This window comes from Phaethon lepturus, unplaced genomic scaffold (genome assembly GCF_000687285.1).
Source record: "Phaethon lepturus isolate BGI_N335 unplaced genomic scaffold, ASM68728v1 scaffold18663, whole genome shotgun sequence".
Lineage (NCBI taxonomy): Eukaryota > Metazoa > Chordata > Aves > Phaethontiformes > Phaethontidae > Phaethon > Phaethon lepturus.
The window spans coordinates 93,694-115,791 of NW_010529942.1; the positions used below are offsets into that span (position 1 = coordinate 93,694).

Here is a 22,098-nt window from a genome sequence, read left to right on the forward strand (position 1 = left end):
AAGACCCTTTTCAGTAATAAGCATTGTACTACCTTAAAAACGTTGTTGGAAACCTTGGAAATAAGTGTTTTAATCATCCAAGGAGTTTTTTCATGCAATAAAATGCTTCCTCAGCCACTACACCCTGCTTGACTTATACCACCCACCTAAGCTTAACTTTACTTTATAAAGTTTGTAGACAGATGTGCAAAGGTGAAATTAAATCACCAGCAGATATTATAATGCTATTCCTTCTATTGAAGAGATAACTAAGCATATATGCAAGGTATGAATTAAATCAGTAATAGATTATATAATCTCACTTCTCCTAGTTAATACATCTTTTCCAATCTACTATAATATTATTACATCATCATATATGCTCCTCTAAATGACATTAGCCTCTACAAAATGTGAATGTAGCTGAAAGTACAGTCAGACAAAGATTATGATTTACAACACTGATAGCCCAAACTACCTCTCAGGAAGCATGGTATCAAAAAGGAATTTTGTGTCTTGTTATTTAGTTATAAAAAATGAGAGCAAACAAAATCTTTTGTTTAATAACGAACAGAACATCTGCCCATCTGGAAATATTGCTCACAGGAACTCTCACACTCTCACGTTATGACACCTACACAGCTATTTTCTCACAAAACATTTTTTGTATTAGAGGCGAAATCATTGTTTTCTGACAATTGTAATGAATGATGATTTCAAAAGATACTTTCTCAGCTCAGAGAGAGATTCATTAGAGCTAATAAAATACACATCAAGATATAACCAGCTCCCTGTGATGCTGGCTATGAGTTTAACAGGTTAAAATTTCACAAAATGTTGATCAAAATATTAAAACTTGCTGCTTCTCTTTAAAGCGTATAACCAATTTGTTATTCTACTAACATATAACAAGTTAAAATGACAGGCCATATGAAAGGGAAGAAAAACAGGAAGCCTTCAGGCTTCTTACATAAGAGTCCTTTGTGTTAAAAATCTTCAGCTATACATACATAAAATTTGCATTGTAGCATATGTATTATTTATAAAATAACATAAGGTGGAACTATCTCAAATTACAGAAGCCTTCTTTGTGAAACAGTGTTGCCTTAAGGAAAGGGCTGAATACTCTGCAGAATGTATCTTTGTGACATTTCTAATTTTTTATGAAGGAATCCAAGACATTTTCAAGCTTTTAAGAGAAACAGAAATATTAGCTTTGTGAAAAAAGAAACAACACAAAGGAAATAAAAAACCAAAATAAAACGCTCACAGAGTAGACAGCAACAGAACTGATTTTTGAGTCCTTTCTAATTTTCCTCCCAAGCTCATGGAAAAAATGTTGTGTATCTTGATCTGAACTTCACAGTTTCGGTCCCACTAGAAAGTAATATTCATCAATATTTCTTTTATTATGTGCTAGTGTTGGTAATTTGGGATCTGGCCCAAACTGGCCAATATTGTACACTTTCATTAGTCTCAGGAGGCCCAATCCTGCAAACATAAATGCATATGTGTAACTTGACTCAGGTTAGTAGCCTGATTGACTTAATAATGAGTTAACATGTAAATATATTCAGCCACACATCTAAGCATTTGCAGAATCTGTCCCAGGTTTCCCAACAACAGTCTTCCCAGGGACCTTGGTGGCCCCCGACACTGGATCCTGAAGCCTGAGAGATGTCTCTCCTGCTGTAGAGTGTCTAGATCTGAAAACCCATTCATGCATGCAAGTTCAGCTTCTTTTTTTTACAGCAGCACCACCAGCTGGAGCAGCGAAAGAGATTAGGACCAAACTCTGAAAGTAATTATTCTGAAGAGAGTAACTCACAACTAACACTGCTAAAATACCTCAGTTGTTGCTTGCCCTTACAGTATTTCACAGGAGCCTTTCTGGTTTTGGAGACCACGTTACAAGTTACCCTCAAGATATCAGGCTGGCTGTATGGAGTCGGTTCTGTAGGGTGTCAGGTCTGCAAACACACCGTAGGGGTTTCCTCACTTATTCCTACTTCAAAGAAGCATTAAGAACAATTTCTCTTTATTACAGATTTTAACTAGATTTCTTTCCCCTGTGATGATTAATTAGGCGTTTGTTACAATTTGCCTTCTTTCCACTTCTAAGCATAAATGTCCCCTTCTGCTAATCAGACACAAACAAAATGTTTTGAAAAGTAATCACTTGCTAAAAAAAATGGAATTTGGGCTTCTGTGTTGTGAGGAATGTACACACATAGCGCAGTGAAATTTAACACGGGTAAATGATCTGACTACCTCAAAGTGAAGTTTTTGCCTTCCTACAGTGGCCTTTCACCCTGCCCTTTCCTCCAATCTGAGGAGAGCTGATGTTGATGGAACATATAATGGCTCCTTTCCTGTGTAGTAAAGTCAGCAATAAAGCTCAGTAATTAAGGTGACCGGGGAGGCCCAGCCCAGCAGGCTAGTGGTGTGGCGAACACTTTCAGAACTTCAAACAATATCAAAGTCACTGAAAAACGGGCCTAGTTCAGGACTGGTTTGAATTAAGCCTCACTTCCACACGCACTTTTCAAATCCAAGCTCAAACAAGAAAGCCAAGGCCTTCTGGATTTCATTAGAGCCAATTATCTTATCTGTTTCATCTCAGGCCTGACCCTAAGGCTGGCAAACAGCTATTCAGTGCGTTTGTGTGGTTGTTTGAGAAAGCCTCCAGCCAGCCAATGGCCTGAGGAACTGCTAATTAAAACACAGTTGCCCCCTGCCTCTAGTGATTAAATATTTTCAAGCTTTTGTAAATAATTTTTCCATTCTTTGCCCCAAGCCTCAGAGGTCCAATACATGCAGTAATTTATTTAGTTTGTCAAAGAATACTGCTGGAAATAAAACTATAATAGAAGCTTAGGAAACTCTTATATCTTGCTTAACTTCTGCAAGTGACATTCTACAAGCTTGCAAAACATGTATACTGTTTCTTATGTAATTAAGCCTTAATATTGTTATTGTGTTTGAAGCGATACAGTGTACAACAGGCCCTACATTTTGTTGATAATCATCATGTTTCCTCAGATGTCAACAAGATACGTATGCTCATGGGCTTAATGAGATCACAGACACTGTGGAAGTGACACTGAGCAATGTCTGTGTTCCTGAGACGGGTGGACAGAGGGTGGATCACACTTCTAAAGCCTGGTTGGGGAAGGAGTCAATCCTACCAGTAGCACACCCATATATCTCAGCTGACAAAGAACAGTTCCAGAATACATGTCTGTGTCACTACCTCCGGAATAAATTCTGGTCATTCAAGTTTGCATAAAAGACAAAGAACTCCATGTCTTTCATCTGGGCTAGAGGACTCACTCCCTCCATTTCCCTCTTTCAAGCCCCTTTTGCATCAGATCAGAGGGCCTGGTTCCAGCCTTGGTCCCAGCCAGCGCACCAGCTCGTGTGACCCCATGTCTCACATGCAGCCACTGTTACTGGTATTGCGGGTGTGTACCTTTCATGCAACATAATGGGGAGAGGAACAACTTACAACATTGCCCAAATTAACCTCTTAACTCCTTACATCTTACTATCATCCTTAATAATAACAAACAAATTTATATTAGTACAACGCATCGGAGGTAGTGTTGTGAACCAAAACCCCATTGCACAAGACACTGCAAAGAAGGAATAAAAAGATGGCTGCTGTCTAGATACTCTATGGGGACCTGGGGAACTACAGGCAGAAGTTGTACAAGCTATAAAATTAAAAACAATCTCAGCAGTATAGGAATTTAACTACTGTCCAGTTTTGTGGGAGGTAGTATAGCAAAATAGAAATATGATACAAGATTTCAAGGAGGCTAATGAAGTAGTTTTGTAACTGTTTATGAGAATACTCTCCAAGTATGAACATTATCACTAGAAAAAGTAGAAAGCATGTACCTGATATCATGGTCTGGAAAATAAAATTCATAGGAGCATTCTGAGAATGAAATTGCAATAATAAACAAATTGGCAGAAACTTAGAAGTCACTTTAACTGGTTGGAATGGTAGTATATTCTGTATTTCACAGACATGCTACAGAAAGAATTGGCAAAATTTAGACATTGCTGGGTTGTGACTTCCAACTGAGAAGGTCAAAGGTAACACAAGAACTTGTCTGAGTGACAGACAGAAAGACGGTTTTGCTTATAGAGAGTGGCAGTAGGAATGGCTTGGGGATAGAAGTTTGGTAAGGTTGAGTTTGAACTAAAGGCAGATTTCCTCAATTAATGTACCATAAAGTTACTATAAATTTTTGTGATGCACAGAGAAGACATACTTAGAACAGAGAAGTAATTGGCTGACAAACAATAATCGAATTTGCATTATGGATGACCTATCCTCTAGACAGACACAAAAATGAGGTGAAGGGACCAAAACCAAAAGCAGAATGCCATGGAATCACTGAAGATTTCCTCAAGGAGGAAAAATGTTGATACTTCCAAAAGACAAGTTAAAGGAGCTGCTTGAAATGTCGGGTGGAGGCCAGGGACTATCAAGCATGGAAGCAAGGGAAGGATGAATTTTCAAGACAAAGATCATCAGAGTCAATAAAAGGGAATGGCACACAGGCTGAGGAAAAATGAGAGTGAAATATAGACTCTAAGCTTTGGGCGAGGAGGGGTTTATGCTAAGAATGGTTTCATTCTTAGCATAAGGGAAGACAGAAAGGCTGAGATGCTATTTTGGAGAAGGTCTAGAACTGAACCAGAGGACAGACAGAAAGAAGACAAGAAAAGCTTGTGTAGGTAGACACAACCTTGTGTACGTAGATCTACCCAGGTAGATCAGAAGATGAAAAAGAATGAGGCCTTTGTGCCAAGCACAAGAGTTTGAGAAGAACAGATGAGGAGCAACTTTGTGATCAGAAGCCTAGAACAGAGCTGTGGGAGGAAAAGGGGAGTTAGGTCCGCTGTGAAGAATTTGGTGACTGGTAAAATTATGACTGAAAGGAAAAGAAGAAAGATATTTTCAATATTCAAAAATTATTTCTACTGTTTGGTACTATCAGAAAATTATTTCCAGTACTTAAGTTCTTAAATTTGTTTGCAGGTCCACAAAACACAACATAAAAAATTCTGGGTTTGTTCAGTGATTTTTTACATAAGGCCCAAAGACTGAACTTAACACAGAGCAAGTCAAAATTGACTCCAGAACACTCATCCACTGCATGTTTTCACTTTCAGGGGCAGCTAACGCTTCTTAGCAGTGGCCCATCTGACAATACAGAGTGAGAATGAAATCAACTGCCTTCTCAATCAGTTGGAAATCACAAGGTCTTTAAGCTGTTACAAACTCTGATTTTCTTTTGCTGGCTTTGCTTGCAGTTTCCAACAAGAATTAGATTGAAAAAGATGGGCAACCTTTTGAAAGGTATATTCTTTGTAGAACAAAATGAGATAAGTGAGCAAATAATTGTCATTTTCAGATCCAAAGGGAATCAGTTTCCATAGAGAGTTCATCACATAGGCAGTGAAGCAAATGTTAATAAAGCATGAGGATGAGAAGTCCTTGTGACACAGGAACTGAAGCACTTGCAGAAGTTTAACAACAGTACTTCCTTAATCTGTAAACATCTTGATTGGAGAGGTAGGAAGGTTGGATTGGATAGGGAGGTAATTAGCCCCCACTCTCCAGTCGGCCTGACAATGCAGGATTAGAACTGTAACTTTCTCAAGACATGTACTCTTTTCCAAAACATAACGTTTTTGTAGCTGTTTCTCACTTTGATATTTTCAGAGGGAGACTTCTTTTAAGAGTGAATTAAAAAAAACCCTTCCAAATAGTCTGACAGCAAAAGCATTAACTTCACATGTGATGAGTTCAGGTTCAAACCCCTGATTTGTAAGAATGGGGGACAAGAAACTGTTTTCAATCATTGAGGAATGGGATTTTTCACTTACGGTTTTTTTTGCTTCCTAGAGTGACGTCCTCACCATGAGGCTAGAGATGAACATTGTCACGAAAGGGTTTGAAACACACACTAAGTTGTTTTCTTGGAAACTTTCAAATAGTTTTGGTTTTGTTCCAGTGTAGAAGAAAATCACATGTCAAAACCACGGACAGTTGCTACTTACTGGAACTTCTGTCTTTAGTCATCTCTACTTGGTAACGCACGCCCTGCACAGGACGGAGAAAGGAGCAGAGACCAGTCAGTTTACTGACAGGGCAAAAAGAACCAAATAAGCTGCATCTTCCCTTCAGCCTTCCACCTCGTATCGTCTGATATGCATGTACACTCCTATGCATGACATAGGAGAAATGCATCCCAGACATGGCTGTTTTCAACCTTGTTTGTACTGTGCTGTAATATGTTTGGTTTCATTTTTCATTTTTTTTAAATAAATTAATAAATTTGGTAACTTTATTTTAACACCTGATATAAATATGACTAGAATGCTTGTGGTAGGTAAACATGAATCAGCTAATGAAATACTTTGAAAGCTTATTTTGTTTCAAGCCATAAGAACTCTTGAAAGTGCTTGTATATGATCTTAATGATTTGATTGCTTAATTAGGTGAAATGTAGTCACAGCATCTAAGATCAGATACTGCCACATTTACTTGGTGATGAGCCTCTGCTTTCACAAACTCTTTTAACAATGATTTTTAAAAGAAACTACTATTTTGTACAAGTAAACCCACTACATTTTAGCCATGAGTTATGCTGGTGTGCAGAACTGAGATCTGCATTCGCTCATGACACAAATGATCAATTTAATTCTAAATCCGGATCCTAGTATATGTGATCACAGCACAAAGACCACACTTTGCATGAAAAAATATACAAATACGCCAAACACGGTAAGTCACTTGACAGCTGAGCATTTTTCTTATACTGCCTGTAAGAAACAATTAATGTCTAGGAGTTTGAAGTCTGATGGATTCCCTTATACTGGGTAACAACTTATCCTTCAAGAAGCTGCATTAATTTAATGGCATTACTGGTGGCCCAAGCAGTACTGCTAATACCACACAATCATGAGTCATAGACCTCCCTGAACTTTTTCATTAGATTATCTATTTTTGAGACATTTATGTTTTCATAGCTTCAAACATCTCTCCACAAGACTAAAAGCTGACTTTAAAAAGTAATAAAATACTCAGAGGCTCCAACAACATCCAGTAACAAGAAACCTCATAAGATCTTGCAGCACTGAGCACAGTGCTATTCAGCATAATTCAGGATTTCAAAATCTGACTCTTGCCAGATATTTCTGTTTTTCTTCAGAAATACTGGAGCTTTATTTGCTAGAATATATTTTCTATGAAAAAGACTTGTTCCTTTCATTCAATTACTTTATGAGCAAGGTGTAGCACAGGTACACCAAATCATTAGAATTAAAAAATATCTCCAAGGAGTTATTGGTGCAAAACCATGAGAACATCTAGGCATGCCCTGGAGGTGCCCACACAAACTTACACTGAGACACAGGTGCCTGAGCACACAAGAACCTCACAATACTTCTTTGCAATCCTGCTTATGTTTGAAAGGAGCAAAAATAAAAAAAACCCATTTCTTTTTCTTCTTTGAGTATTAAAAGAAGAATAGTGGAGGTCTCATTAGCTAAGCTGGCTAAAGAAAGCATGAATAAGAACTGTGTAGCTGAAAGGCCTCTGTTTCTGCTGTTCTTGAAACAACACTTCTGTCTGATTCTGGATAATGGGCTTTTAATAAAAATATCCACCAAAGCAAAACAATTAAACAATACATAAAGCACCAGGGTGCAATCTAGTGGTTCTGTTACAGTCTGGAGTTGTTCCAGCAGAGAACATGTGGATATTTTTTACAGGCTACAGTGTAGTTCTCAAAAGTTATTATAAAGCAACAAAATTTAAATTGGTGCTGGACATCTACACAATCACGCAGTGTTGCTGTAGGACTTTTAATTCAGACCTGAAATTTATCCCCTTCGAAATGCCACAGGTATTTTGACTTTTAGGATAAAAATGTCTTCTGTACTCTTGCTGCTGTTTAATTTCTTCCAGGATGTTTCTGGTGATATTTCTCACCTTTCCATCAAAGTATTTGACAATATGGCAATTCTTTATCCATACACTTCTATTCTTTCATCTTTCAGGCTTGACAAAACTTGGAAAACGGATATATTGGAAAAGAGCTCAGGTACTTTTCAGGACTTTGAAACTACAGACCATGTATGGCTTGGGGTTTTAATCAAATAGTTTTTAACCTGAACCACATAAACCTGACACATGCCATATTTTATTATCCTTTCTCCTCCACCCCCTACTCTGCTGTGTCAATAAAAGAAACTGTGCATCTGTAGAAAAGTAAGCTGACACTAATTAATTTCTGTAATGCAAGGTTTCATTTCTCTAGTTCCAGTGAATGAAAGGAGTGTCATACACATTTTTAAAAATGCTGGTACAGTAAAGGTGAAAATTTAAGGTACTTTTTTGAGAAGTTAGATTTTCCAAATGAAAATGAGTAGGAAGAACAAGAGGTCACAGGTTATAAACAGTTTGCCAGTTTTAGTTTTATGGAGAACTTTGAAGTATAACAAAATGTTAAAAAGCAGTTTATACCAGTGCTTCAAATGCTTTTAACTCTGCTTCTCCATTTCCTAAGGACTCTATCCCTATCCCCACTATACTAAACATCTGAATGCTCAGAACTTTTGTCAAGAAACAAGAAAAAAACATGAAAACTTACCATTATTACAAAAACCCCACCAATGACATTAAAAAAAGTATTCAAAAGCCACCAATCCTCAGGACTGTTGAATATTTACATATGATACTCTAAGCAGACTTAAAAAATATTATTCCAAGCAAACTTCTATCTTCTTCAAATTTCTTCAGGAGCTGCTCAGGCACTCTTAAGTCATCTTTCTATAGCTATTTGAGGTACCTTTCTTTGAATTCTCCTAAGACATTTCTGTGACAGAAGGGAAAAGACAGACATCTCTGGTTGAAATGATCATCTTTTAAAGACTCTTGGAAGAAATGGACAAAATCAGAAATGAAAAACTGATTGAAACTGTAACTTCTGACTCTGCAGAACGGTGTCGGTGACAGAAAGCAAACTATATACATCCATACAGAAACCATCATATAGATTTCCTAGAGCTTCCATGACTGTGTCCTGTTCAGCTATATTTTTCTTGATAAAAGTAGTACTATGCCTATGACATAGGTTGGTTCTATGACAGAATGTTGGCAGGTAATTAGCACTCTCAACAATGTCCATCCACATTTGGGTAAACCATTATCTGCCTCCCATACATACGACTCAGAGATTCTGCCTTCCTCTTTGCGCAGTGAAATGCCGAACACGCTGCTGTCCGCAAATAGACAACAGAGATAACAATAGCTGTGATAATTTTTACCAGTTATTGTAAAGCAAAATATTGAGAAAGAAATTCTTTGTTTCTGTTAAAAAACATTGCATTTTGCTAGTCTGAGGCTATTTGCAATGGAGTTCACTGATAATAGATTAAAGTTCTGAAGATGTCAGTTCTGTCTACTTCTAGTTCTTTTATTGACTCATGAGACTGAATGACTAACTTGGCGTTTTTATTTCCTCTCCCACAATTTTTTATCTCTTTTTATCTCTTCACATTTGAATCAGAAACCAAGTCTTACCATAGTTTTTAGACCCAGTCTAGCATAATACAACCTCAGCAGCAGCCTCTGGTCATTACAGCCATAAAAAATAGCAGCATTAAGTTATAGATATTTAGAATTATTTAAAACAGCTTTTTTCTCAAAAGCTATTCTTGGTAGAAGTCATTAAACATTATCACAATATACCATTGTTTTATGACTCACTGTAAACTGTTAGGTACAGCTAGGAAAAATGTTGAATTTTGTCTCCTACATTTTTGCTATGTTTATCAGAAACCAAGGTTTCTACTTGGTCAGAGAGTTATACAATATTGCAGAACAGTGATGTCAAAGAAAGCCATAATAATATTCAAAATAATATAAATCGATGGTTCGCCCTCATGTGGTGTATTTAGCTCATTTCTAGAAAATAGCAGAGCTTCAGAGATAAGCAATCAAAATCATTTGGCAATTGGATACATTTCTAACTTACGAGATATTGAGAAGTCCAGAAAGATTGTATTTTGAGAAAAGAAAAATAGGGAAGGACATGACACAGATAATGCAAATGTATTTAAAATAATAAATATAGATAGGTAAGAATGTGCACCGCATCTACACAGGTAGTACATGAACAAATGGACGTTTAACGAAAGTGGAAAACTAGTGTTTGCGTTAAAACAAAGAAATTTTTTTCAGACACACATACTTTAGACTGTGAAACTAAATACCAACAGGATACACAAAACTTATTAAAGTTGTCTCCAATTCCTTAGTAAGCAAACAGTTATATAAGTAAAATTTACAGGAAAATTAAATTGATATATACAAATATATATTATCTATGTATACTTATATGAAAAAAATGTAAGGAAAACATAGCAATATTTTCTCTGAGTGTTCTTTTTAGGGTAACTTAATTGTACTTAAAAAGTAAAAAAATTTCATAGTTAGTACCTATGCCAAAACAGAGTTAACAAGGATAATACATTTGAAAAAGAACAAAAATACATTTTCAAAGTTTTTCATGTGAAATGTCAAAATTAAATGTCATCAGATCAGGAAATACACAAATAAGACAGAAAAAAGGGTTGGTATACATCAATGCAATCTCTCAATAACCTTAACTATGCCCTGTAAGGCTACAAGGCTATTTTTGATCAGAGATTAGAATACAGAGAGTTTTAAACATATTTATCGTCTCCCAAAACAAGCACTGATGTTTCACAAGACTGAAGTTTTTCTGCACACCTTTGTTTTCTTTTATTTTTACACTTTAACATATGTGGTTTCAAGTATGATTTTAATTTTGAATTATCTTTGTTTAAAATTATTATTTTGGGGTAATTATAAATTTTGTGCTGTATTTTAAATTAAATCATGGCTATAGTTCATCCTTAACTCTGCCTTAATGTCACCTGTGTCTTTTGAATTTACTCACCTTTTTAAATTAAAATCATACATGTGACTGCTAAAAAATGAACTCAAAGACAATATTCTCATGAGCTATTTCTAATCATTCCAAGAAACACACACATTTTATTTTATGTAAGCTTTTATGGCCAGGTTCACTGATATGCTGTGGCTGTTTTATGCTACTCTGGAGTAGAGCAAAGCAGCCAGAGCATACTGGCTGGTTAAGCTAAATTTACAGCTCCTTTGTTGAATAAAAGCAGTGCAATGCAGTTGGAAGGCACACCCCAGTTTCCTTCTGTCTCTTGCTTCTCTCTCCCTCTTCTGAACACTCACATTTGTTCCCACTGCCTCCTGCATCTTCTGTGTTCTGCTTTTACAGAAACACATCTGTCCTGTCCTCTGTAAACTCCAAGAACATACATATACATGTGCGCATGTAAAACACAGACCTGAGCCTCTGCTGCCTCCTTTACTGAGCACATCTGGTATAACGTGGAGCTTATGAAAATATTTATTTGAACATTAGTAGTTGACCATTGGTCTTATTTTTTCTATATCTGTTGGCAGGAGAGAGTGGATTACATCCTCATAAACTCAAGTGTAGAATCATCCTCTTAGAAAATAGCCACCATCTTCTATTGCTTTCAAAGAGAATAAAGCAAATTTAACCTGAATGGGTGGAAGTAAATGATGAAACAAAACTCTCTAGAGGGGAAGATACATCAGGCCTTGAAAATAATGGAAACTAGCTGTGCTTTTTTGTTATCACAGGGGAAAAGAAGAGATGCCTGCCCTTTAGAAAAAGGACATCCTTTCAAGGATTTTTGTAGCTAGACAAGTTGATTAACTATGGTAAACATCAAACAAAACTTTTCTGGCAAAATTAAAAGGTATAGTGGTTTGGTGACTGCACTTCTTTTCCATTCTACAAAAACTTCTCTCTCCTACATTTTCTACTACCTCTTCGTAGTTAACATGACCAAATATATTTTCTCAGTATAAATGGGAAAGAAATAGAAAGGAAAGCATATTCTTTACACATGAAAGAGCAGTCTTCATCTTCAAATTGGCTATAGCCATTTAAATTTCATTTTGCACTAGAAAGTTAGTTTCAAAATACAATAAAGACCCTTCGTGTAGCACTGAAATCAAAATGGCAGACACAAACCAGCACCATTATTTTTCCTGTTTCCCACTAGAGTCCCACTGGAGCCACTCACTCAACATGCCTTTGAAGTGATTAATCTGTGTTATGCCTCTGACTCATATTCCAATTTTCTGCATTTCTATGCATGAAAGTTGCTTTTTCATCAAGATATGGAAACATTTTCTTGGACAGTTTGGAGGAAGAGTGAGGTGGAATCTCATACAGTCTCAACAAGGTCTACTTAAAATAGATTTATCTGGTGATTTATGCAGTGGAAATTAACTAATATTCAGCTTCCTGTATGTGTATATATATGTATGTGTCTAAATGCTTATACTGTTGTATTGGGTTTGCATGGCAAGGTTTTGGTAGTGGGGGGGCTATTGAGGTGGCTTCTGTAAGAAGCTGCTAGAAGCTTCCCCTATGTCTGATAGAGCCAGCTGACTCCAAGACAGACCTACCGCTGGCCAAGGCCAAGCCCATCAGCGATAGTGGTAGTGCCTCTGGGTTAACATAGTTAAGAAGGGGAAAAAACTCACTGCACAACTGCATCTGAAGAGAGGAGCGAGAATATATGGGAGAAACAACTCTGCAGACACCAAGGTCAGTGCAGAAGGAGGGGCAGGAGGTGCTCCAGGTGCTGGAACAGAGATTCCCCTGCAGCCTGTGGTGAAGACCATGGTGAGGCAGGCTGTGCCCCTGCAGCCCATGGAGGTCCACGGTGGCACAGATATCCACCTGCAGCACATGGATGCCTGAAGGAGGCTGTGACCCCATGGGGTATCCATGCTGGAGCAGTCTGCTCCTGAAGGATGGCACCCCGTGGAAGGGACCCAGGCTGGAACAGTTTGTGAAGAACTGCAGCCCGTGGGAAGGACTCACATTGGAGAAGTTCATCGAGGACTGTCTGCTGTGGGAGGGACCCCACGCTGGAGCAGGGGAAGAGTGAGGAGGAGGAAGGAGCAGCAGACACAACATGTGATGAACTGACCACAACTCTTATTCCCCACTCCACTGTGCCACTGACAGGGAGGAGGTGGAGAAAATTGGGAATAAAGTTAATCCCAGGAAGAAGGGCGGGGTGGGGGGAAGGTATTTCTAAGATTTTAATTTATTTCTCATTATCCTACTTTGATTTGATTGGTAATAAATTAACTAATTTCCCCAAGTTGTGTCTGTTTTGCCCATGACGGTAATTAGCAAGTGATCTCTCTCCGTCCTTATCTTGAACCACAAGCCTTTTGTTATATTTTCTCTTCCCTGTCCAGCTGTGGAGGGGAAGTGATACAGCAGCTTTGGTGGGCACCTGGTGTCCAGCCAGGGTCAACCCACCACAACTGTTCTACAAATAGATTCTGGCCTAAGAACAATATACCTGATACCAAGTATATCATCATATACAATACCTGATTATGGGCAAAACTCTGGAGGCAGAAAAAAGCCTTGGTCTCTTATTTCTACGGACCTTATCATTCAGAAGGATCTCTGCTGTGAAATTTGACAAGCAAGCAGTAATGAGCTACCTGGTGTCATGGCTGCTGACACTTCAAATATGTGCACGGTGCAATTATAGGAAGAAACTAGGGCTCTGCTGGTGAGAAAGTGAAGGTTATGTGTACCCCATAGGGAGCTTTAGATGACTTTAATGCAAATGTCTCAGTTCCTAAGAACTCAAAGGACTAGGGTCTCAAGGCAGCCAGGAAGCAGGAAGCCTTGGCTTCTCTCCAAACATGCTCCACACATCTGCAAACTCATTCACACCTTGGTTATTTTGGAGAGGACCTTCACCAGCATTCTCATCTGCCTTCGCTAGGAATTGAATACTGCATAGCCTCTCTGTCTGCTAGGGGACAGGTATGAAGAGAAAATCTCTCCATTTTGTCCCTTATTTTTCTCTTAAAATTGAGGATGACCAACATTTTCCTCAACCCTTGGTTAGGATTTGCTCTGTAACTCTGTCTCTAAAATAAATTTATTTGGAAAAAAAAAAATGAAGCCCATTTTCCTATCTACAAAATTTACTGTTTATTTTCTTAGAAACAGATCTGTTGTAGGTCAAACCTCCAGAACAACAACCGATTTGCTTTTTTAGCATCTTTTCTATTGATTTTTTCCAAGACTGTACCTTCCTTTCTATTTATGGCTAAAGCAGTGAACTGTGAAAGTCTCTTTCCTGACTATGGTCTCACAATTCTGTCCTGGCCAAACTGAGAATGCAGGTTACATCATATGTGACATTTTGGATAATAGCAGGGATAGACTCTGGTCCACAGATTAAGTGTCTCTTTACCAGGAGTTGTAAATTTACCTACCATTGAGACCAGATGCATAGAAAATGGGTATCTGGTCTATCCTATGGAATTTACAGGTTTTTGTATTCACCCTTCAAAATTCCATGCTGATTGCTTCATTGATCCCCACTCAAAACTGTCATACCAGTCATACCAATTCCATATCAGTAAACCCTACAGAGGGCACAAAGACTGTGACCAGGCAAAAGGGGCTTAGGGTGTAGGGAAACATTTCCTGTCATTCCTACTCTTTTGGAGAAAAGGAAAATAGCAGTAACTGTTGTAATCAGTCAACTGGATTATATTTCTTAAAAAAAAAGTCAATTAACTATTTAACACAATGTATAACTTTCATATTAATTACAACATTAATTGCAAGGTTAAATGGATGCATTTAAATAGCAGCATTAAATTTTGCACCATCAGCAATTCTTTTAAGGGAGATCCCAAACTTTACTTTGAGTTTATCTGCATTAAAAAAAAAAAAAAGTGCGCATTTGTTTTAGTGGTATTCCTGCAAATTATTAGTCAGTGTGTAGTAGCTTACATGAATTTTATTTTCCTGAATAGTGCTGCTTTGCTCAGGCCTTCTAACTCTGAAGCAGAGTAATAGTACAGCAACAATATTAGCTGCTCTAAATTATTTACCAGTGTGCCTTAAACAAGAATTGCAAGGTACCTATTTGAAAAGATATTATTAAACCCAGGTATTTGTTGTCAGGATAGCAGGGGTATCAGTTATGGTTGCAGTCTCAGTTATGTGAGTCTTCTGTTTGGTATGCTGGCACCACCATTCTCTGCAGTGTTAGATGGTCACATTACCTGTATCATTATTGGGACAGGTTAGATTCAAACCAAGAATTTTGGGGTGATCATACCAGATATATTAACATCAGGCACTAGTACCAGTGATTTGAACCATCCAGTCCGCTAACTTCCTTAAAATCTCACCATAGAATAAGACAGATCTTGGAAAGAGCTTGAAACAATACCGAGGTGTAGAAATTTTGGAGTCTGCCACTATTTGTTTAGGCTCTATAAATAGAGGAAATGTTGTAAATAAAATTAAACCTTTTCCACAATAACAGTGTGATATTGTGAATGTGTAAGGCTATTTCTGTGTCTAGGGCTTAGACTTTAAATTCAGGTGTGGTGTTTACCAGATCCTCTGCATATTATTTCATGGACTGCACAGGAGTGTTTCAGAAAAAAAAACCCCACAAAAATAAGTTTTATACTTTTTGTGATGCGTTTTCAATAGGATATAGTCAAAAGCTATATTAGGTCACTGCACCTCTTCAAACTAAAAGTCTTGAAAGTCATTGGGGATTCACCCTGGTTGTCCCATTGCCTTTCTTGTGTATCAGTTTCCCGTAAATGAAACATCTTTTGAAATATGTAGCGTTTGCCCAATCTTGAGAGGTGAGTGCCCACTAAAACCTTCCACAGGACTGTCTTACAATGAAACGAAATTGTGTGTGTAAGACACAACTACTGAAAGTCTAAAAAAGTGTGTTTTAAACTGGTCTTATCTCCTCTGGTCCCATGAAAATAAGACTTATGAAAATAAGATTATGACGCATCACCTATGAAAGAATAAAATTTCATTTAGAATGAGCTATTGAAAGCAAAAAGAAGTACAGCATGCAATATTTCCTATCATTCTTACTGAGGCATTTCACAATTATTTACTTCTAAGTAAGAAACACTTTACTGAAATTCATAGAAAAAGCCAATTCATCAAATCTGCGAGCATCATGATGAGACTTTTAAGTGGATGAGGAACGCTGGATTCAGACCATACTTCATATTGCTTTCTATCTGCTCTACTTGCATGTAACTGCAATCAACATGAACGTGAACAGTAATTTTCTTCTGCCTGATATAAATGCTTATATTTAAATTTTGTAGGTAAAGAAGCGAGCAAGCTCAAAGTCATTTTACTGGCATGATACGATAATGATAAAATGAGTGACCGATTAAATTATTAGACAATTTTTTTTCAATTCTGAGTGAATGATCACAACAATTAAATTATCCATCTTTATTATTTACTAAGCTTTCATATACTGGGATATCAGGATTAAGTTAATTTCACCATGGGTCATTCTCCTGTTTTTCAAGATTACATTAGCTCTTATTCACGTGTTTATGTTCTACAACCAGTTTTCATAACTTTAAAAGAAAAAAGTACCGACCTGAATGCTGTGAGGTACTCAACATCACCCATAGGAGGATCCAAGCCACCTGTCCAAGCAATATTTATGTTATACCCTTCACCAGGGCCACTTCCAACCTGAAAAATAGAAATAAAATGCCAAAAGGAGGGAAGAGGAGGAAAAAGGAGGAGGAAAAGAGAAAGGGAAAGGAAAAAAAAGAAAAAATTCTCAAGTATGCTTTAGAAACAAACATCAAACAACATGTCAGATCAGCCCAGCCTTTTTTGACAAGGACTGCTCTGGGTTATGCACTTGTTCTCCACTGGTCCCCTGCTCCCAGTGGACAATTTGGTAATCGGGTGTAATTTAAAGAACCAGAGAAGGACAAGAAAATTAGGGGTAATCATGCAACGCAATTACCTGAAAGATACAAATAAATATGGGGCTCTAAAGAAATAAACCTAACCTCATTTGGGGCTCCACTGCCGGGGAAGAAGTTGCCTTCATCATAGCGATGGAGGGAAACATACAGGATGCTGGGGTCAGCATAAAAAGCCTGCTGTGTACCGTTGCCATGGTGAACATCCTAAAGGAGAAAGAAAACAGATGACAAATGTAATAATGTCCAACTCAGTGTAGAGAGCTCAGTTCTGCTTTCTTTTACCCCCCCGCACTGTTTCTCTCCTTCTCCCTTGCCCTCCTTTTGTCTTTCCCTTTCCCCCTCCCTTCACCACCCCATACTTCCTGAACTTTCAGGCAAATTACTCTTTAATGCACTCATTTTTTAAACTGGCTTCTAAAAATCAGGAAACCATAGCGAGCGTGCCCTGGAGACTCCAGATGAGCAGTCATTGAGAAATCCCAGTCCTTTTGTACAATTAGATATTTATACACCGGCTCTTTGTACTCCTTGCCTCAGTGATGGAATCTAGCATCCTGTTTTATGGAGGAATTTTATGACTTATTAACTGCCAACAGTTCATAACCCCTCAGGCTTAATTAACTAGCCTCATTGGCCTCTGAAGAAAGACTAATGTTTAAACTACAAACTAGTATTTTGCAGAAGGATCTATGGTTTACAGAGCTTTTTCACAATTCTTGACAGAACACTAAACATAAGTGTATTCATTGATTTGCCAAGTTCCACTATTGAGGTCAAAGGCTCTGCGACCAGCTGAGTAAATTGGCTTTCTTGAAACATTCAGTTCAGTTAGCAGTCCCTCAGCAGTTAGATCCACATCAAAAGAGATGCCAGATGCGGAAAGGACTTCATACTTCATTTTTACAAAATCATGACGGCAACAGTTGAAGACATAGGAATATGATCTCATTAGCTATTAAATCATCTGGCAGATAGGATGGTGCCTTCCACAATCAAGGAGTGACCTTGGCCAGTCTCCATATTTCAAACATTATATAACACCAGTGAAAAGAAATTCTGTCATTAAATAAAATACTGAAAAAGAAATGCTGACGGTATATCTATATAACAAAGGCTGAAAATGTGGACTTTTCCTCTATTTTAGTTTTGTTTTCACAGTTCTACCATTGTACTATGTGGTTAGAATACACAAGAAATTTTACAAGTGAAAATGGAAAATTCACTTGCCTTTCCGTAAAAGAAAACAGTCTTTTTTGTAATTTTCTTCCCTGACATTTGTAAGAAGCTGAAAAATTATAGATATTATTGATTTTCCTCCTTTAATCCATCCCTTTGAAATTTCTGATTTAAAGAGAGAATTCAGAAGGAGGACAGACAAAGTACTCTGAATGGCAACACTATCACCCAGATTGTATTTATTTTACAGATGTTATGAGGTCTAAACCAAATTTAGTATCAGAGAAACAATGGTCACCTTCTTCTCAGGATGCCTAGACTCCAGAAAGGTTCAAATTAGATGTACATTGCCAATGGCACAGCAAGTACTGCCCATTGCTTGCTCTCTTTGCCAGCTGATGTAGCCCATGACTTTCACCCACATTTTTCAGGACTCTCTACATTGATTCTTACTTGTACTGCATTGTGCTTGACTTGGACCTCCTCTGGGACCTCTGTGGGTATTATTATGATGGTTACTTTTCTTTTCTCAGTTGAAATTTCTTGAAACAACATGAGGATGAAGTTACAGCCCAACTGTGACTTAATGCCAAGGTTAAATGTAACACATGTTGGAGGTGCAAGGGAGTGCACACCAGTGTGAGGGTGTTGGAGATTTGAAGGCAGCCGGCCTAGAGTTAGAGGGCTCTGACTGGCAAATGAAGTAAAATCTGGCATGCAGACTAACCCGAGAATCCCATCCAGTCTTCAACTGTGACAGAATTGATTGGTTTACTCCAACAGAGACCCAAGTCATGCTAACACACATGCAAGTGGGGATGATCTTGGAACGAGGATTGCAAAAACAACCTGAGAAGTTATGTTGGCCATACAGATATATCTGTAGAGACTATGACTAAAACCATAATAGGACTTTATTTTGTGATTTTATCTTTTCCATACACATTTGGGGATTTAGATATATTCTTGCTGTAACAGTTTTCAAATGAGAAGAAAAAATATTCAATGGGCATAAGGAGCTCTTTTTTTATTTATTATTCAAATCTCAAAGTTAGCTGTCTTGTCTAAACTTTAATTCCACCAAGGGTGACTCTGTTCTGAAGAGCAGTGAATTCTCTGGTTAGGCAAAAGAATATGTTGTTTAAGACTGGGGATGTTACCATGTGGGAAATGTGTTCATATTCTGCCCTTAGTAGATCAAATGTATTCAGGATATATAAGTCAGTTCAAAATGGAGATTTATTCAAATGGTGGGATAAGGAAAGAAAAGCTGACAGAGAGGTCTTTTATTTTAGCATAGAAAAAAATGACGGAAAGATTAAAAATTAAAAAGTTAATTAAGCATTTATATATGAACACATGCAGCATCTACAGGAAGACTACACTTAATTTGTAACGAGAGTACAGTTTAATGTGTGGGATTGAATATTACTTTTTAACATCTACATTGTAGTAACAAGTATAGCTGCCAACCAACATGAGGTCCTGCTGTGCTAGTCACTATCAAAATACAGTCTTAAAGGTTAATTTTAAGTCTAACATCTGTAATTGCATTTTTTCCTTCAGATGCCCAAAACTCTCTGTTGGTGGACATAAAGACATCGCTATTAACTTGTTCATTCATTCATTCAGTTTGCATTGTGATTTTTCGATAGTTTGCATACAGAAGAAATTTTCCATATGAATTTTTGTACATCATTGCGCTGACCATGCAGCAGACTAGGGACTGGACTGCTCCAGGTATGAAGTAATCTGTGTCAGCCATATATTTCTCCCTTTTTACCAGCTGAGTTATTCTGGCCAATGGGATAGAGTCAGAGAGAGGCTGAGCATTCCCTGTCCACTTCCCTGGGTAAGGATAGGCAGCTTCACAGGTAATCATTTGCACAGGTAATGATTTGCACATTTAACCTTGCCTTGCAAAATTGAAGCTGAATTCCTAAGTGCTTATTGGCTGAGTAGGTCAAATGGAAGTAATTTCTTTTCCTGACATGGTGAATGTAGCACTTACAGTCAAAAAGACTTAAAAACATTCACAAAATGCAAACTTTGAATAGGCTTTTCTTATTAAAAAACCAAGAATAAACATAGAGTTCACATTTTGCCAGCATTTGCAGCAGTAAAACTCAATGAACTGTAAGATTCAAGTCAGCAAACAGATACACCATACAATGGAAGTGAATTTTTCAAAAATACTGGTTTCTTGCAGTTTATAATTATGTTCCTAAGTGATAGTAGAACGCTCTGAGAAATATTTGCAAAACCTTCTAAGAATATCTAACTTAGCCATATAGTCATTCTACCACTCATTTTTCTTTTGCCATTCCTTCTCCCACACTCCTCCTTTCTCTGTTTCTCTTCAACAGCCAGTACGCATGTTTAACTGAACAAAAGTGCTAGATGGTAAGGCCATGACTTCACAATAAGATTTAATTATGAGTGCAGATATGAACAAGATTTAGACTATTAAGCCCTGCACTTCAAAAACCCTTTAACATATTTTGCCTTTAAATCTTTTATCACCTGCAAAAATTAATTAAGTGCAGATGTAACAGGTTAGGTTTTGATGCCAGGGTTCATTTCCTGTCTATGCTTTGTCAGACACCCTATTACACCTCCTCATGAACTGTAGGAAAACAAAAATGGTGCTCATAAATCAGCATTCAGCTTTCCTTGGGCTGTGCATTGGGCTGATCCTTTAAGTGCAAGGCAGAGCTCCAATTCATTATTCATGAAAATAATATAGACAACATGCCAAATGTCATCTGCATTTAAATAATCCATTTGTTAAACATATTAAGTATAGTGCAAGAATGCCTTCTATTAAAATACAAGACTAATCCAATGAAGTGGATTTTTAATCACATAGCTTTCCTTCAGGGAACCATCAAAAACTGGCATACATGACTTGAAAACTTCTTAGAGGGAATGACCTGTTGATTTGTTTAATAATATCGAAGTTACACAACAAGTTGAATCACTGCTAGCTGGGGGAAGCGGCCAATTTGGTTACCAAAGCAACAGCATTCTTTAAAGCACATCTGACTATTTAAAGTTTGTATTCTGTAGGGAAATTATTTTAACGGTGGAAGTATCAATTCATTTAAGGACCATAAAAGTTGCCCTGATCTGTGCCTTCTTCTCATTAAATTGCAGTTAACACCATTAAAGTGAAACATAGATGTTTATGACTCCAGTACTGCCATCCTGGCTTTAATGAGTTCCCAAAATCAGAGGAAATGCACACCTTTATTACTTGTAGGTATTAAGAGCAGGAAAGTCTGACATATAAATACAAATTCATTATCTTTTATCTAGATGCACTGAAAGTGTGATGCTTGCCAAGAATACATACCAGATCTACAATCAATATCTTGCCTATATTTAGCTTGTCTCTCAAGTATTTGGCAGTAATTGCAATCGAATTAAAAAAGCAGAACCCCCTGTGGAATAGAGAAGAACAGAAATGAGAAAGCAAATCAGTCAGGAAAACAGCTATAAATAATGTTCAGAGCATTTTAAAAAATGCTATATGATCTCTGAGGCCATAAATCTGCTTCTGGGAGTACCTAGAAAGCCTTTTCAGTCATCTGCTAACAATTACAGTTCTTCAGAGACATGCACAACGCAGGTGATTGCCAGTAACCTTAGTGCTCCAAGATGGGCAATATTCCCTGGTACTTACATGGCTGTTGATTCTTCAGCATGATGGCCTGGGGGCCTTACAACAGCAAAGCCATTCTGTAAGAACAAGACAGGTTTTCAATTATCAGCTTAAAAAAATACTTGACTCGGAGCAAAACAGAGCAGCAGGCAGACTGGATTGAAGTCTATTAGAGGATCTTGAGCACTTTTTCTGTCCAATCACCCTGCCAGAAAGAATATATTTGAGAACAGTGGCATATAAATTTATATGAATACACACATGCACATACATACATACATACACACACCCCCTCCATGATCTAAGGAGTAGG

At 37.5% G+C, this 22,098-nt stretch overlaps 1 protein-coding gene across 1 annotated transcript in view; it reads right to left on the reverse strand.

The window, feature by feature from the left end:
• The window catches only part of LOC104618497 (histone deacetylase 5-like), a gene marked incomplete at its 5' end in the record, with an annotated part of 98,825 nt that extends 76,963 nt beyond the window's left edge, over positions 1-21,862 (reverse strand). Inside the window, 4 exons of the mRNA XM_010284112.1 lie at positions 16,603-16,700; positions 17,030-17,149; positions 21,477-21,564; positions 21,807-21,862. Coding sequence (XP_010282414.1) covers positions 16,603-16,700; positions 17,030-17,149; positions 21,477-21,564; positions 21,807-21,862 — 362 coding nt within the window. The remainder of the gene's footprint in view (positions 1-16,602; positions 16,701-17,029; positions 17,150-21,476; positions 21,565-21,806) is intronic.
• Between the last annotated feature and the right edge of the window lie 236 nt (positions 21,863-22,098).